At 46.2% G+C, this 18490-nt stretch overlaps 1 protein-coding gene across 1 annotated transcript in view; it reads right to left on the bottom strand.

Annotated features, from left to right (window-relative positions):
- Positions 1–17178, bottom strand: part of SLC5A9 (solute carrier family 5 (sodium/sugar cotransporter), member 9) — a 23086-nt gene extending 5908 nt beyond the window's left edge. Inside the window, exons 1-12 of the mRNA XM_010024403.1 lie at positions 17125–17178; positions 15704–15775; positions 13160–13264; positions 11154–11318; positions 8385–8490; positions 7740–7820; positions 6758–6963; positions 5871–6006; positions 4851–4958; positions 4524–4674; positions 3187–3355; positions 2397–2612 (exon numbers count right to left, since the gene is read on the bottom strand). Coding sequence (XP_010022705.1) covers positions 2397–2612; positions 3187–3355; positions 4524–4674; positions 4851–4958; positions 5871–6006; positions 6758–6963; positions 7740–7820; positions 8385–8490; positions 11154–11318; positions 13160–13264; positions 15704–15718 — 1458 coding nt within the window. The 5' untranslated portion in view covers positions 15719–15775; positions 17125–17178. The remainder of the gene's footprint in view (positions 1–2396; positions 2613–3186; positions 3356–4523; positions 4675–4850; positions 4959–5870; positions 6007–6757; positions 6964–7739; positions 7821–8384; positions 8491–11153; positions 11319–13159; positions 13265–15703; positions 15776–17124) is intronic.
- Positions 17179–18490: the final 1312 nt, after the last annotated feature.

The raw sequence follows: 18490 nt of genomic DNA, 5'->3' as shown, positions 1-18490 counted from the left end.
CCGCAGCAACTAGAGGTCACTAACGGCCAAGCACAAAGTTCAGGTGCTAGTTTCTATCCAGAGGGTTAGAGCCTGACACTTCCATCCTGATTTCTACCTCCTGCCCTTCATTCCCAAACCCCTTCTGCCCTTAAGCCATCTCAGCACAGCCACAGACCAGCTTGAGATGAGGAGACAAGCCCGGCTTGCAGGACACCATGAGAAACCATGGTCCAAACCTACATCTACACTCATGTTTAAGGCAAAAGTTGGGGTGAGTCTCACTGAGGGAAGATGGAAAATGCTGGTTTCAGTGCTGCCCACTCAGATTCATGCCAGACAGGCAGTAACACAACAACGTTGGCACCTACCTCAGCTTAAGACCCACACTTTCACTGTTCTCTGAGGAACAAGGTCAGAATTTCCCGCTGAAATTGTGGATAAATAGTTGAAACTGAATGGAAATCAGAGTAAAGCCAAATAAGAGCAGACTCTCCCATGCTACCAAGCTATAGGAAGAGGGAATTAACTTCCACTGTGTGGCATAAATATCATTGTCCTTGTGGTAAGAAGATACTGAAGGCAGGGGGGCACATGGGACATGGATGGTCATCACCATCATCAGATGATTGATTTATCTGGGTCTCTGTGTCCAGCCTCTCACTGCCACAGGCAATATGATTAATTCTCATTAATTTTCTTCAACAGAATCACTAATACAGAGGTCAGGCACTGAGCTCAGCAGTATGTGGGGTCCGTAGCCTACCGAAAGGTTATCATCTTGCACATCTCTTGTTAGAAAACTTCCCAAAAAATGCCCAGCCTATGTTTGTCCATAGCCAGCTCTGCCCTTTTAGCAAGCTCTCCTCCCTCCCTGGATCTCCAGATGTACCTGGTGGGGCAGCCACCATCCACACAACTCATCCTTTGCTCTTCTGGAGCTGCTGTTTCAGACAAAATCCTATCCCCCCTGACCATTCCATTGGCTTTCCTTCCTGGACCTCTTCCAGTCCAAATCCACCTTTTCTGAGCACTGGCTTTATGAAGAATATGTCAAACAAGGTCCCTTAAGTCCTGCACCTATAAACTCACCTATTTCCAGTGAAAATCTCCTCTAAGGAATCTCTTATGCTCATAACTTCTCTTCCCCTGATGCTATTAGAGTACATCTTCATCCTGAACTCTCCATTCTAAAGCTTTCAAACGTTTAAAGCTTTAAATGTTCTTCTCCCTCAAAGGTCAAACTAAAAAGTCTGTAGGTGCAGTGGCCAGCTTCTTCATTTCTTAAACTGCTGCTATGATGTTCACTATTTGCCAGTGCTGTGTTAATGCATCTTATCTTGCTATTGCTGTGGGCAGGGAGCACCGCACATGTTTAGTTATCGCAGGTCAGATGATGAGTGGGAACTCATTAAACCACAGTAATTAATTGCTGGCAACCATCTGGCCACCCCTGAGCAGTAGTGAACAACGTAAGCAGCAGAACTAATGGTGCCTCCTTGACAGTATTTCTCTCTCCCATGTGGATCCTCTGATAGCTAATAAAAGCTGAGACTTTATCTCAAAGCAGACACAAAGACAGTCTCCCTCTCCCCCCTTCTTCTCTATCTGAGCACCTGCTTTCATGTAATCTTTAGGAGCTGGGTAACGTTCAATCAAACATTGATAGAACTGGTTAATGCTTTACAAGTTATGAGGAAGCAACAGATAGAAAATGTTCTGATGGCATCACCCGCGCTTCCTCATGCAGTCAGACAGGAAAAAAATAGGCCTTTCAAACCTTTCCAGTAAGCTTTGTTTGGAGGTAGATGGCAGGATTTGTTATATTGACAGCTGCTTTAAAACTTGGGGCTGGGAAGAGTTGCTCTAAGGTCTTATTATATAAAGCCTCCCAACTCTGCACCACTTTAATGTGTTAAGTAAAAGAAAGTTGTGCCTGACTCAAAGTTATTAAATGTAATTGAGATCACATTGGGACAAAATGTTATTTTCCTAAATGCCCATGTTGCAGAAGATATTAATCTTGTTTGCCTGCAAGATTGATGCTGGCTCTGCTGAAAGTGGGTAGATGCTACAATTAGATATATTTAATTCCTCCTCAGCAGTGCTCTGTAATACGATTTCATCTCCTTCCCCTTCTTCTTTCCTTTCTCTTCCAGCTATGATGGGCTGTGGAGTCTGCCCAGCTTTAGGCGCAGCATGGGAACTCACACTCAATTTGAAGCACTCGGTGCCTCAGGAAGCATTAACACTATGAAACCTGGGGAATAGCAAGCTGAGGAGCAAGGGTTTCTTCACAGCATATGCATTACGTGCCATTTCTTAACCATGGGAGGAAAAGGAAAGGACAGATTTCAGAGATCTTTTGGAAACCGAATGGGGGCTCTGAGGGAAGGATACCACTGCACGTCACTCACCTTTTCCTCAGGGATCGGTGGGGTGCAGAGACTAACAAGGACAATGACAATCGCAGTGAGGACACAGAGGATGAAGGCAAAGTAGAGGTAGTGCATGTCCTTTAGCACAGCTGGTCTTCTGTCCTCCTCACCACAAGACGGTATGCTATAAATAAACTCGGCGATCATCCGAACAAGACCAACAGCTAGCCCGACCATGAGGCCCCAGAAAGCACCCTGAGAAAAGGCAAGCATAAAGAAAGGGTCACCGAATGCCACCTTTGGTTGAAATTATCCTCCCCTTTCCTTTCCCTTTCTCTTCCTTTCCTTTCCCTTTCCTTTCCCTTCCGTTTCCCAAGACCTTTTACACCCGATGGAAACCCACACTGACATGCGTCAAAGGAGGATATCTTCAGTTAAAAGTCCTCACTTTCTCTTTCTGCCCTTGAACATGGAAAAGACAGAACACACACAATGAAAGACACAATTAAAGAGTGTCCTCCTAACAACATGCCTCCAACTAGACTTCGGCACATCATCCCTAAAGTGCAGAATGACTTTGCCTTTCATGCTTTCAAATAAGATTGCCAAGAAGTACCACTTGCAGTGGCTGCTTGGAAGCAAACACACATACACCAGAGACTGGGATAAGATCCACTAATGCATGCCAGCCAAAGTCTGTCTAATTGTCACACATCACCTGGACTGGCTTTGAGTCTGGAGTCTTAAACACTAGGTACGAGGGGAGAGTTATTTCTTCTATCAAATCAATTAAATATGTATATCAATTGGTTGTTGACACTTCACTTACAGGCTCATTAATCCTCTTGCAGAAGATTGACAGGATGAAGAGAGCTGTGATCGGTGGGGCTAGATAGCTGGTTATGGACTGAATGTAGTCAAAGAGCTGGCCGCTGTTGGCTGATTGAATGATTGGGATCCAGAGAATACTGATGGCTATCAGGATGAGGATAAAGACTCTGGAAGATGAGGATAAAATTGTATTAGCTCTGCGGGTGGTGGAGCTCACTGAAAATGAAGTTTTTCAGGAAAATTTCCAATTGCTCTCAGAATTTCCTAAGAAAAAGCCACAGAACACCCTCAGAAGAACTTTTCTCATTGTACACGGGGAAAGAAGAGAGATTATTCTCTTCTAGAAAGTCAATTCAACCAGTTCCTAAAACGTCACAGATTTCAGAGTGAGCTGAGGTAGGACTTGCCAGTCAACTTGCATGAGAGATCCACAGAGCATGGTGGCTCCCATTGTAAGCTGGATCAGTGCAAGCCCTTCAGCCTGGTGTGTCCTAGAAAGTGACATGTTCTTTGAAGGACTAGCTCTTTGGTGCAGTAGAGAGAGGGAGCTGGAAGCTTGTGGGAGCACGGAAGCAACTTTTCTGCCACCTTTCCAAGCAGAGAGCATGTTCAGTCTAGTGCCTTTGCCAAATTCCAACTTATTTGCTGCTTATTAGAATTGTTTCTGGGCTCTCAGGGGCATACCATAACCCTCCTTCATCTCTGCACTGTATGTTGCAGAGGTTTCTCCCCCTCTCACTACTCTGTGGTGGTGTATGAGATTGCCTTCAGCCTTCAGCAAGCCCACAGCAAAGTTTAGAACTTAATGTTCAATGACTGGAGAGCAAAAGCACCACAAATTCTGCTATCGGAGAAGAACTTTCTATGCTCCTGATACAATGCAGTACCAAAGCTTGCTCTCAAAGGGCACTATAACTTACCACAGCAATAGAGAGCTGGGAGGCCCAGCTCTGCACTTTTCCCTGTTAAAAAAAAAGGAGTAATTGCAATGTATCACTCCTGTCTGATGCAAAAATAACATGTTCTTAAAGACCTCTGGTGGCAGCGATGCCAGAGCACCTTTGGCTTTTCTAAAAGTTACATTTAATTCAATATTTATGTTAAGTTTAGAGAGGAGAAAGACAATGATCTATGTAGCTCAGTGGTATACCCAGTGTTTCTCTTTGACCAGGTCTGTCTGAGATGAAGCTGGAAAACGTAATGCTCTTTCCCAGGCTGTGTTCCCACTCTGTATTTTAGGCACCAGATTTTTCTCAGTGGGTCCAGACTGGAGAATGTAAAGGCTGCACTCGAAACAGATGATGAGAGCAATGAGACATAAAGAAATGTAAGGACCTGCCCACAATCATCATCTCCTGCTCTGAAGCCTTTCTGCGGATCCGCTGCCAGATGTCGATAACGAAGAGAGTGCTGCTGCTGTTGAAAATGGAGGTGAGGGAACTCATCAAGGCTGCCATCATCACAGCAATCATCAAACCCCGGAACCCTGGGAGAGAAAAGAAGGGAAGGGAAAATCAGGACTAGACCTTTAGCCTCTCAGTGCTGTTTTTTCATCCTCATGTCTGGTAACTGCATCCTCATCCTTAGGATGGATAAGAGCAGTCTGATCCCCCTGGCAGAGCATGGCTCAACCCCCTCTCCATATGTATAAGGGTTTCTCACCATCAGGCATGAGTTCTATCACAAGTTTGGGGTAGGCAATGTTGGAACAGCCCACCGCAGCTCCACAGACCCTTTTACAGATGTCTGGGTCCACACAGCCCACTTCATCTGCAGAAGACAGAAAAATAACATTGAAGTTATTCATTGTAAAGCCCATGGAGCTACAGGTTGTTTAGTTCGAGGGAACAAATCTTGATGCCTTGTGTGGTTTCATATAAATTCAGAGGTGCAGCTGGAATACAGCTGGAATGAGCGGAGATAAAGAATGCCTTATATCATAAGATACAGGTAAAACTTTGAGATGACATTCTGGAACTCTGTTCAGGGTACAGATATAACTATCCTGGATGTTGCATAATCATAATCCTTGATGATTTGTTGTTTGTTGGAACTGGACTGTTTCCGTGAACCTATCGGCTGGGTTACCAAGGATGTTGCAGGCTGAATTACTCCTGTTCGAGGAGATCTGGGAGAGAGGCAATTCCCTGCGGGAGCAGTCCTCTTAACTGGGGTATTCTTCCTGGGAAGTGGCATGCTCTGGAGAATCCAGCAATGAGAGCTCCCTGGGAGACAACAGGAGGGGAACACTTGGTTTCCTACAGGAGAGGCCTGTTTTGTGTAGTCCACCAGGAATTGAATGAATCTGTGCGGCAGGTTGCTAAAATCCCCCCAAATACCTGATGAAAGTAATCCATAGGACCTGAAGAACAGCCTCAGTACACTGTGTATTCCATCTCACTGACTTCCTCCAGATAGGCAGATGCACGCAATGTCCACAGCAGGGAGCTATACACCTCTAATGGCAAAATATGCCTCATATGGATATTTCCAGTGACTTTCACACTGTGGGAGCACTGGAAGTGGAGGAAGGGCATGGGAACACCATTGTACTACAGGAATGTACATGAGTGTGCCCGCAGGACAGCAGTTTCTGAGGTGCAAAAGTGCTGGTGAAGCTGTGTGGGAGTAGTGGTCACGGCAGGTATAAAGCCATGTGGCAAGGGACATGGGAAGGCTCACCTGGGTAAAGAGCTCTGCTGATCATTCCTGGCATGACAATGAAAAACATAGGGAGCATTTTCAGATATCCTCCCAGCACCGATCCACCTTTCGCATGGGAGAGATTTTTGGCAGAGAGAGACCTCTGGACTATCACCTGCAATCAGTGCAGAGAGGGAGCAAAGAGTAAACCAAAAGCACTAAAGAAGTCTCTTGTTCTCATGGATGACTTTCATCCATCAGGATCCCAGGGCGTTTTGCATGCCAATGGCAACTTTCCCACCTCGGCTGACTGCAGCCTGCTGCCACTGCTCAGAGCGCAGTGCACAGGCTGTAGGAGAGGGTAGCATGGAAATTTCCTTTACAGAAATCATTTCACCCTTGACTGAAATGAAGCCACCTTGAGGACTGGAGACAGCAGCTGTACAGCAGCAAGAGACAAGGAATGAAGCAGGCTGTAGGTGTTTTGTTAAAAGTTCCATGGCAGGTTTTCATAACCATCCCATTGCACAAAAGCACTGTGTCTTGAGAAACAAAACTGTTCCTTGTTTGTAGCTTGGAAAGGAATAAGAAACATGAGACCCCCAGGAATATGAATGGCTTGTCTGGAGGTCTACATAAGGTCACTGCAGAGCCAGCTCCAGATCCACATTTTCATACCCTTGTCACACTAACTGCATGAAGACTCCCAGTACTCACCAGCCCACGGTAGGATAAAGATGGAAGAAAACAACCTTTTCTCTCTGCATTAAGAATTGCACAAGATATTCTGGTCTAGACCAGTAGCAAGGTAGTAACTCCTGCACAGTGAGACACAGTCATGGTTCCGCTCACAGACCCACAAACCGAGGATTGGACTGGAAAGAAATGTGTGGCAGTTTCCCTGCGGAGGGAAAAACTTTCTTTACCTGGTCAGTGCACCACGTCCAAAGACCCAGCACAGAGAGACCAAATATAAGACCAGGCCAAGGAAGGTCTCCTGTGAGTGGATCCCTAAACAAATTAAAGGCATCTGCACGCGGGAGGTGACAGGTCGTGTTTGGGACTATGATCTTCGGTGTTGCTGTGCTGTATTTCTCCTGAAGTCCTTCATACCAGCCAACTTTTTCAAATCCTGAAAAGAAAAAGGCAGTGATTTAAGGTCTGGTGCATCCTGCAGTTATTTCCTTATCTGAGTCTCATAATTACTTTTCTCCTGTCTTCCTCTTATCTCCTTCCTTTTCATTCCACCCTCGCTTTTGGTAGTTGAGATTTCTACAGGAGTCAGTTGGATTTTGCCCAGACTCCTTGTGGTTTTAACAGTACATTCTGGAAGAAGATTAATGCAGGAAAGGCTCCATGATCCTAACCCCTCCAATGTCCTCAGCTTCTAGTCTTTGCTTATATCCCTCCAAGAGCTAGAGCAGGAAGGTATGACATGAAAAAAGATCTATCTATATTTCTGTTTCCCAAGAAAGCTCAAAGAAGAGACTGATGATGGTCAGTTCCTTGTTGATTTTCTGTTTCTGTATAATGCTCAGTTATACCCAGATGGATCCACAGTAGCTCCCAAAATCAACAGGTCAAGTGAGCAGAATTACTCCAGGTTTACATGAGCACAGTGAGGGTTGAATTCGGCTCTGGGAATGCAGTGTTGCAAGCTCTTTACACTCTTAGTAAACCCAAACTGTCAAGGTGAAGTTAACCAGAACCTCTCCTCCACAGTTAGTAAAAAAGATGAAGCAAGTCTGATGACTTGGTAAATGAGAGTTCTTAATACTCAATTCTGCATCATAAATGAAAGGGTGAAGTACCTTGGCACCATACATGAAAGGGTGAGGTACCCTGATAAGGTCTAATGGCCCTGGGACCATTAAACTAGTGTATGATGCCACTGCAGGTTCCCCTTACCTATGAACATGAGGGTCAAAGCTCCCAGAACCATGATCAGGGTCTGCAGCACATCTGTGTATATCACTGCTGTTAAACCACCTGTCAGGAGAACCAAAGACAACAGGCAGAACGCATCACCATCTACAATGCAACAGGTACCTCACCTAGAAAAAGAGTTTCCTTGGCCCCAGCCCTGAGATTTCAGGACAGACCCACTGGGAGAAGCTGGCACTGAGCTGGTCCCCAGGAGCCTATAGCTGTCACAAGCCCCCCAAAAATGGTCTGAAGGATTTTTCTGTGTTCATGAGAGGACTTGGAGGCAGTTTCAGCATCTTAATATCTGAAGTTGGTAATGTTGCAAAACCAGAATATAATAGCAAATATGGGCAGTGTTAACTATCTGCACAGGGGGAGCCAGAAGCCTTCTGTAGTGGCAGAAAATCCTCCAGGAAACAGTGATGTTCCCCCATACCAGATTCCCTTGGGTCAGGAGGAGAGAGGGGAATAGTCAGAGGTCTCCAACAGCTGGGATTGACAGGGCAGGTACTACCAGGGGAATCTCTCCCTCAGACGAGGACCCGAATACCTTCCCTTATGTAGGAAAGGGGAAATTTCCATCCTAGGTTCCAGTTTATAATGTTTCTTTTAGAATCAGCTATTTACCAGCTATGGTGTAGACAGCAGTCACTGCTAGCAGGAGCACAGTGGACAAGTAGAGGTTCCAGCCCAAAGACATTTGGATGAACAGTGCTCCGGAAAAAATGTCTGTCTGGAATAAAACAAAACAAGCCCAAGGGCAGTCGGGCATTAGTAGTGCTTCGTGCAAGGGAAACCAAATAAAGCAGCCTGCAGCCCTCTGCGGCTGAAAGCACCGACCAGGGAGGACACCAGGAAGGTGAAGAGGAGGAGAGAGCATGAAGCTGTTGGCTGGGAACCCTCTTGTTCTCAAAGTAAGAAAATCATCCCTCCAGGTTAGAGTTGTCAGCATCTGAGAGCTGGGGCAGCAGAGGGGTAAAGATCCTATGCCATGGGTCTAAAAAGCCATCAAAATAAAGATTATCTTACAGGCAGCCTTCATGGCATGCAGCCCTCACTGGCACAGAGAGATATTGGTGGAAACAATATGCTAACTGTGAAGACATCCATGGGGAGCAAGAGCCCAGGAATCCACAGGCAGATACAGGAGGGAAATGGGGGCAAATACCAGAGACCAGGTTCTTCCCAAGACAACATCTTGGTGACCTAGTGGCCAGGGGACATTCCAGACTGAAAGACCCTAAAGAATCACTGACGTCTTATTCCATGATTTATTTATCTGAACAGGTCAACAGCTTACTTATCTATTCATGCAGTTCAGCATGATTCCGGAAGAACAGGTTATACCTGCTGAGGACCTCAATAGAAATACAGAAACCCTCACCAGTTTTGTTTAGTTTGGACCTACTGGCAGAGAAAGTGAAACCAGAAGCTGGGTGAAACCTGGAATTATACAGATAACATCACTGAAAGTGATATGGGAGATGTTTATGTTGGGAAACCAATTTGAAGGACACCTGCAAGTCTGGTATGGAGTGAGCTACAGGTAAATACATTTGCCAAGGGAGACAGAAGGGATGGGGCAAGATTTCTATTTGCCATCCCTGAAATAAACACCTTAAAAGCAAGCATCCAGTGCAGCTCCTGACCTCTGCAGCCCTGTGACAGGACAAACACCATCAGTATACCACAAGAACCACCGTGTCTTCTGGGTTTTGACTTCCCAGCAGGAAACACGAACACCTCTGTGGCTATGCAGCATCAGTCCTCTGACAACACTGTTTATTGAGGTCTCTGGTTTTCTCTGCAGTGCCCTAGTTGCTAACCTATGTTTGGGCAAAAGGCACAGGGAGAAAAATCCTCCTTGTAACCACTGCCTGCTGTCCAGCCAGCCGCTAAATGAGCTCTCTACAAACAATAGCATTGCCTAATAGAAAGCACCTGCCATGCCCATAAACTCCACCAGCCACATTCGTCAGCCACACGTGAATTGGCTGCACAGAGGAGAAAGCGCTGAGATGAAACAGCAGTGACTGAGGCCAGGGTCCTGCTCTGTGAGGCACTGGCAAAGGCTGCTCTGCTGAAGGTCATTTTAAAGACTGGTCTGTTTTCACCACGTAAATTGACTGTAGCTGTGCACGTTGTGGTGCTGGAGAGAGCTTCCATTTACCCCTTATGGAGAAAGGGGCTTCAAGTGCCTCTCTGCAAGACTTCATCCCGGGCAATACTTCAATCTCACAGAGCAAAGCTCCTGGGGGCAGAGGTGACAGCAATAGGTGACTTAACCAAGAACTGTCCGCTAGGGGAGGAAATTTATCCCATACTCCCAGCCTGGAAATCCTCTTAATTCACCTCCCAGGACCTGAGACATAATAACCCTGGGAGAAGAACCCTGAAGAGAGCTGCACATGGGAGCCTCATCTCCAGTCAGTGTTTTCCAAGGCAGTTTGACATCTAAATACTGCAGTAGGATCCAGGGAAAACTGACTTGTACTGGCCATGGAATGATCACCTGGAGACAAAGGACTGACATTGTCAGTCCCTGTAATGGACTCTGGAATACAGTCCTCTTCCTCCAAGGGCATAGGTAGTCCTTAGCAAATCTCTTAAATGCAAGTTCTGCTTCTTTACTCATGGCATTTAAATGAAGATAAATACCTAGTAGCTTACATTGCTTTTTGGCTACCGGTAGGGTACAATGCTACAAGCAATCCAGGGAAGATGCTGAGGTTTTTCTTAAGCTAGAACCTACTTCCCTTTCACCATACCCTTTTTATACAACAAAAATGACAGAAAGAGACAGGAATACCCGTAACATACAGATGTCTCAATGACCAGATAGAGACTGGTAACAAGGGGCGTCCCTCAGGGGTCGGTGTTGGGACCAATCCTGTTCAACATCTGTGTCAGCAACATGGACAGTGGGATTGATGCACCCTCAGCGAGTTTGCTGATGACACTCAGCTACAAGAGTAACAGCAGATTTATGATAATTTAAGAGAATTTCAGATCTACAAGATGCAGCCAGATCCTCAGACGGGGTAATGCTGCAGTTCCCCTGTTTATATTGCCTAAGCTTTGATCTGATAGAAGAGGAAAAGCAGGCAGACAGCTTACGGTACTTGCACTGTTTAATAATTAGCTGCCATATCCCTGTAAAGTTCTCACTGTGCATTGCTGTTTAATGAAGGCTCTCTCTTAGGATAGGTCTCCATGATCAATACAGAGGCAGGCATTTACTCCAGCAAAGCAGCATGCTAACACACTGCTACTGCTTCTGGTAGCTGAGCTGGCCCTTTCAAGGGCATCTGAGTTATCTCTGAGCAGCCCTGCGTGGTACCAGAATGATCTATCCCCTGCCCCAGACACAAGGGTTGTGTTCAGCTGGGTACACACCGATATCCTGGTGAATATATAGAGAGTGAGGGACAGCATGGACATGTAAATTTGTATCCTCTGCCCTCCAAATCTCTTCTGCAGGTACTCGGGCATGGTGACCACTCCTGATGCAATGTAAACAGGCACAAATATCCAGCCAAGAGCCACAAGTGCCCAGGTAGCCTGTTAAGGAGACAGAGAAAATAAAGACACATGATTCAACACAGGGGAACATCCTTCTCCTTTGTTCTTTCAGTGGATATTGTAAGAAAGCAGAAAGGTACAGTGCCAGGCAATGGATTTGGGAACAGTCTTTTTCTCCCTGCTCAGAACGACAAATGAAGGAATTACTACAATACATCTAGAAGCTTTTGAAGTTATCCTCCAAATACCCTCAACGCAATAAACCTGTGTGTGCCTCCATCATGTGTGGCTCATCCTGTTCCATCTCCTGGTCTTTTTGGGGAAGATGGTGTATTCTATTGCTCTGGACCTCTGAAGGATGGTGTTGCATTTGATGGACTTTGAAACCACTGATGCTGTGGCAGTGAAGAGTTAAGTGATTCAGAGAAGGATGGGAGCATCTGTTTGTTGCTTGATTAGCAAGTGATGAGGCTGAGGCAGCAGACTGTCCCCGTGAGGCATAAAAATAATCAACAGTGAGACTCTGCTGGGATGTTCTCCTTTCAGGCTGACGCAGATGTTCTTCTGTCACTGATACATAAAGAGGCAGTTCAGGTGCTTTGCCACAGGTGAAGGGTCTTTTGGAAGGTGTAAAGGCATCTCCCATCATGAATTTCTTCTCTGAAACCCAGTAAAAGGCCAAACAGGAGTTCTTGAACATAAATAAAAGCCATAGGATTATCAAATCTCATCTCCTGTCTGTCTCAGACCATTACCTTTCATACAAGTACCTTACATTTGTCTAGATTTTACTTTGATCAGTTATTTAAGTTATTAGAAATGGAACTGATCTCTGTGAGCAGAGATTGTGAGTGACCGAGGAGAACAGCCATGGCTACTGCAGTGGCAGAAACTGGCTTAGGTAAAAGATGCTCATATGATGCCTGCAGCTGAGTAATGTCCCACGACAAAGGGAGAGAATAATGGCATATCTAAGGTCCCTTTCCAATCTGAAATAAATGAATCTAAGCTCATGAAGTTAGATTTGCCCTGACATACAATCTTGTTTTCATGGGCTTCTAAAATGACTTGAATAGATTTACTTAAAGCACAGCTATATTGGTATGTATGTCCTACATGCACCAGGCTTAACATAGGCTCTTCACAAAGGACTTAAAGGTGATCTTAATGGTTAAGAAAAAGCCCCAATGCAGTGAATAGATATCCCAGGAAAGAGCTTTTTGTGGGCTCTGCCTGTGCTTGGCAAGCCTCCGGCCCTATTCATGGTCTCTGCTGATATAGACAAGAGATTTAGAGTTAGGTGAGTGATGTTTATTGTGAGGCTGGCACTAATCTCACTCCTCATCACTGTGGTTGAGAAATTCCATTAGCATCGCACACAAAGGACCTGGTTTTCATGCTCTCTGTGGTGTCAGTGGCAGTTTTCTAGGCCACTTCAATAGGCCAGAATGAGACCTGCCTTCACACCCAGATGTTCACCCCAGAGGCAGTTGAATGCAGTGTTACTGATTCTTAGGGCTTTACACTGAATGTAGGAGTACATGCTGCTTTTTTTTCAAATCCCCTATATCCAGAATCCTGTGATTATCCAGGTACCTTTACAGTATTCATTCCCATTTATCTTCATAAGTGCAGAACAAAGCTTAAACATATGGCCATGTGCTTCTGTGAAGTTCAAAGAGCTAATAATTTGAGTGGATTCCCCTTAAAGTAAAATAAAGATCTCATGTTTTTAAGGCTGTCTGAATGTCTGGAGACTTCTCTCCTGAGGCTTGAGAACTTGCAATTGCTGATACTGTTGGTATCTGATTTTGGAGATGAACCCCCAGTCCCTCTGTAAACAAACAGTGACATCTTAGTTGACAACATCACTGACTTACATTCCACTCGAAGCCCCCAACAGCAAGGCCCCCAGCTGCTCCAGTGCCTGCCAGGCCGATGAATAATCCACTGCCCACATTGCTTGACATCAGGGATGCTCCAATCTGAAACACATGGCACAGGCACAAAACCCAGAAAGTCACCTTGAGGAACTTCTGTATCAGACCAAGCATTTTCCCCAGGGCCTCATCTCCATGTAGGTAGGTAGCTGGGTACTAGGGAGAGATGGGTTTTCCTTCTCCTTTTAAAGAAAACTATGTTTTTATATCTTAAAGTGGGTGTATCTGCTCCATTCCACAACCCCACTCCAATGCAAAACTTAACCTCAGAATTGGGCTTCACTTTATCAGTGGTTCCCCTGAGGTATATGACTGTTACGGAGCGTACAGTGGGGTAAGGGAAGTGTGGTGTCAGCCACAGATACCTCAGCGTCCATCAAACATGAAGGATTTCTCCATTGCCTTGTTACTCAGCCAGCAACGTGCCTTCTCCATCCTTGCTGACTCTTGCTCTACCTCTCTCTGACTTACTGACAGCCCAGCCTCCCCATGTCTTGCAGTGAACATGCATGTGGTGGTTTACATAGCCACGGTGACAGCAGTACTCTCTTGGAGCTCCTTCTGAACCATTCCTGAACCATAGCAGGGACAATGTTAGAAACATGCAGGCCTTTTTTGTTTAATGTCTACACACAGGTTCAGAGATATTCAGCTCTGCAGTAGGCTGGAAAATGCTAATGTCTAAGGTTAACTATAACTGTAGACTGTGGGCATGGTAGGTTGTCCCTGGCATGGCTCATTGGCACTCTAATTGGAAGAATGCAAGCTCCAAGGCACTTTAAACAGGGCAAAGACTATCTGACTTGATTACCACGTTTATTTGGCACAAAGACTCTCCTCCTTTCTGTGTGCCAAGATCAAATCTCTGTCAAGGTCAAATGAAAAGTCACCCAAAGGACAAGCCTAGTCCTTTTGTCTCTAAATTGCTTTTAGACACGTGGACTCCAAGGAGCTTTTCTCTCTGTAGTACTGCTACATGTGAAACAAGGAATGATGGAATTTCATCTGCTTCTCACCTTTGAGCAAGGTAAAACATTAATATGGCATCAACACCTACACTGATTCCTGCCAATGGCTCTGCCTTCTTGTCTAAGAAAACCCTTGATTAGAGAGCTGGATGCCAGAACATGAATTTGCAACTGAGGTGATGCTGTCAAGCAAGGTAAACAGTTTTCCTGATATCTCTATCAGACACAGAAATACAGAAGATACATTGCACAGGAGCAGCAATGTAATACCAGGGTTTAGTGGAGGCTGTCTAACACCCAGCAGAAATCTGTCACCCCACTAACAAACTACATGTAAGCCAGTCATGTACTTGAGGGGAAGGCCACGAGGAGCTGAGCCTGCAGGAGTGCTGCAGAGGTGGAATCAGCTCTCTGACAAACACAACTGAGAAGTGAACAGCACTAGAGTTGGCTTTGAACCTAGAATGGTAAGTCAGGAGAGCCAAGAGCCTATACCAAACAGACTCTGTGACTGCCTGTGGATGGAGCCAAAAACAATGAGAATGTTTTGGGGTTTGGTTTTTGGTTTTGTTTTAGATAAAAGGAACGATGTTGGGGAAAAATGTTCCAATTTAGTTTCTTTTGATTTCCCTCCTCCTAATTAGAGAAAACCATCAAGCTAAGCTTTTCCATTAAATGTCACTTGGCTGAGACACAAGTATAAAGAACATTTAAGAAATAACAGATTTCAGAGAGGTGTATGTGTCTCTGATGGAAGAGGTTGAAAATCCAGCCTAGTGAATTTATGGGCAATGTACACCCAAAGTTAAAAAAGACAAAAATACAGTGTTTTGGTTGAGAAGTGCATTCCGTTACCCATGACTCACTGGAGAGATATATGGTGCTAGAGTCTGGCACCGGCTGAGAAGGATCTTTATTCCTGTGGCGTTTTTATTCCTTTCTAACTTTAAATTATCTTTATATGTACCTTTCACTCCCAAGAAAAGGCGACTTCAATAGATTTTTCTGTTCTTCATAGCTAAGATACATACTTCGGCGGTTTGAAGTTTATATCCTTTACATCATTAGTCAATAATCTCAACTTTACTCTCAATAGCAGGGGCTCAGAAAGTCCTGGGCTTTAGGATTATGTTTTCTTCTGTCTCTAAATGCTTTTTTCAATGGATAGCACATTCCTAGATTACCTAGTGCTCTCTTGGCTTGGGGACAACGATACGTTTGGTTAGTTGGGGCCAAAGAGTTTCCAACCCAGCTAGGCACTCAGTGCTCCCTCACTTCCATCAGTGTGAACATTTTTACTGCTGACTTTAGCAGAGAAACAGTTGAGAAAACATGAAGATTCTGAACTATCCTTTTGGCCCAGCAGCTCCATAAGCAAAGCTGCGTGGGGTGATTCCTGGTGGATCCTCTTGATGTCAACGTTACAGTATGGATTGAGTCCCCTCACAAGATCTGTCCTCCTTACATCCAAAATTGCTTTCAAACCATGAAAAAGAGAGGGATGCATTTTACTCACAGGCCACCAAGTCATGGATCGTCCAGCTAGGAAATAGCCTCCAATGGTGCTCCGGCTTGCTCGTATCGATGACTGGAAGCACAGGAAAAAGAAAAGCATTTTCCTCCATTCACTCACCCTCAAGTCAGATCCAGTGTCCATCCCAGTAGCCTTGAAACATCCCATCAGCAACCTTTTACACCACCCTAACCCTATTCCCTTGGGTGTCACTGCAGTCAACTGGCTTGTCCTACCAGCACAGGTAGTGCATGGCTCTGACACAGGCTGAAGCAGGGCCCCTGTGAAAGGCACCTAATTTTGAGAAACCTAGGGCTTTGTCTGCTCTCAGCCATGTGAAGATCAGTGTTTTCAGCTCCAAGAGAAGCTGCCCACCTCCTGATGACGGTGTGCATTAAGAGGAAGCATTTCTCTCTTTGCTGTCCAGCACCCCTGACAAATACCTTCAGGGCACAGGGGTGAGAATCAGAGGACAACTTTGTACCCCATGGGATGCCATCAAGGACTGCAATTGGGCATGACATGCAGAGGCACTCCAGGATGACCAGCAATGCCTTGCTGAAGCTCCTGCTACCTTGCTTCTTCCCACTGCTGTGGATTCAGGGTTTCCAGCAGCCCCACACTTGGTGTGGCCACGTTACACAGCCCCATCTGGGAACTGCATGAGAACTGCAGGGATTCCAAGAGCAATAGGATGTCCTCAGATAGGCCACCAAGCCTCTCCAATGTGACTGAGGCTGACTGTGCTTGCTGTCTGCAGCAACCAAGAACTTGCAGCCAGGCACCATAACAATATGGTTTGCTGCACATGGCAGCAGCCAGAGTGATGAGCAGCTCTGCCACCAAACCTGAATGTCCGGCCTCAGCATCAGCTCCGAACACTTTATTGTGTGCCTGTTAAGTGCGCCAGGCTTCAACCATTGTTTCTACCCCTCTTTGTTCAGGTTTATAATAGCCCAGCTTTGGAAAGAAGCTGCTTGTACCTGTTTAATGACTTCTCCTTGAATGTACCAACTGGGAAACAAAAACCACTTGAGCCAACCACAACAATATAAGTCTCTATGAAAGAGGCTTTTGCAAAGCAACATGAATCTTTCCAAAGCAGAAATCTTTCCAAAGCTTCTTAAAGTCCCATTGCAGTCTTCCGCACCCCAGCCCTGCCTGCTTCTGCCCACAACCTGGTGTGAGTACTTTGCAGCATGGGAGGTAGACATCATCTCACCCCCAGAACCTCCAGGGAATGACCCCTTGGTTGTTCCCATGTGGGGGTTCACCCCCAAGCTTACTCAACAGGCCCTGGGATAACAGCATGCACAGAGGATGCCCTTCTGCAGGCAAACACCGTTGTGCCCAGGAGGGCTCCAGGGAGGACAGGAGGCTCTGCACCTCAGGCAGACCTAAACCCAGTCACCTCAGGAACTCACCCATATGCCAATGGTGAGGACAAAGGCGAAGTAACAAACCACAACGATGATGTCTGCCACCCCAAAGGCTGCTGTTGTGTCCCCCAGCAGTGTAGGCTGCTCCATGGTGGTTGGGGTCTGCTGGCTCATGGCTGCAAGTGAAGTGCTGATTTTCACACTGGACTTTGGTGCACGTTGGCCTTCATCGCTTGCCTTGTAATAATTAACAGGAGAAGGTGTGAGTGGGGAGCAGGACCATGGCTAATGTTTTCCCAGCAGGCCCCAGCAGGAGCTTTGACTCCATGGTTCATCAGTGAGGACATTCCCATAGCATTGTGGTGTGAGCATCCCTCCCACATGCTCCTGTGTCCTTCACCAACGGTCCCCTCTCCTGCCTGTTTACCCAGTGGTGACAGCCACTGCAATGGCAAATGGAAAAGTGGCACATTGCCTTACCCCCACATCTCTCTTGCACCACTTTGTCCACAGTATCCTACAGGGGAAAGTTCCTCCCCTATAGAGGGAGCTAATCTTTCTTCCTGGTGCAGGTGGTAAGGATACTGTGTGGGATAGATGCAGCACTTGCACCCATCCCTTGGGGCAGGACCAGCTACAGGTGAGGGCTCCGTGCCCCTTTCCTCACTTGGTCCAGCATGTGCTGCCTCCTTCCCCATTCAGTGCTGCAGCTCAGGGGTACTCCATGCTGAGGGCACCAGCCTGGTTTGGAGGCAATGTGGGGACCCTCCAGCACCCGCCCAGCTCTCCTTGACACGATCAGCACTCTGAATCAGGGCACAGAGCGTGGGTCACGCTGCCTCCCTGCTCCTGGGTTGGGATGGCTTTGGGAGGATGGCCAAGGCTCCTGCCAGGCTTTGCAGAGCCATTACAGAGCTGGCTGCAGGACACAAACCTTCTGCAGGATGTCCCCTGGTCCTCCAAGCAGAACCATCTCCTACTTCCTCCACTCCATAACATATCAGTTGGGTCGTTTCAAACTTAGGTGAGCTTTGTTTGTTACAAGGAAGGCAACAAACCCTCTCATTCAATATTACCCTCCTCTCTTCCAGTGTTTTCTTGCAAGTGCTGGCTACCTACTCGCTCATTAACTGCAGTGCTAAAGGAAAGCCCCTGTCCACCCTTTGCTCTCCAGTCTAAGGCTCTCTGAGAGCAGCATCTTCCCACAGCCTCATTATCCATAAAAGGCCTTTCAAGACTGAAATGCTTCAAAATGCTGGAGTACAGTTACCAGAAATTAACTATCTGGAAGCCTAAATCCCCAGGTGCAAACAGGCAGCAATCCCTGCTCATTTACACTCACCTACACGATTTTCCCTCTTCACACTGCAGCACCCGAAACCAAAAAGACAGTTGCCTAATCTTGAAACGC

Source organism: Nestor notabilis, unplaced genomic scaffold, assembly GCF_000696875.1.
Source record: "Nestor notabilis isolate BGI_N333 unplaced genomic scaffold, ASM69687v1 scaffold4031, whole genome shotgun sequence".
NCBI classification, from domain to species: Eukaryota; Metazoa; Chordata; class Aves; order Psittaciformes; family Psittacidae; genus Nestor; species Nestor notabilis.
This window is presented reverse-complemented; position numbering and strand designations above follow the sequence as displayed.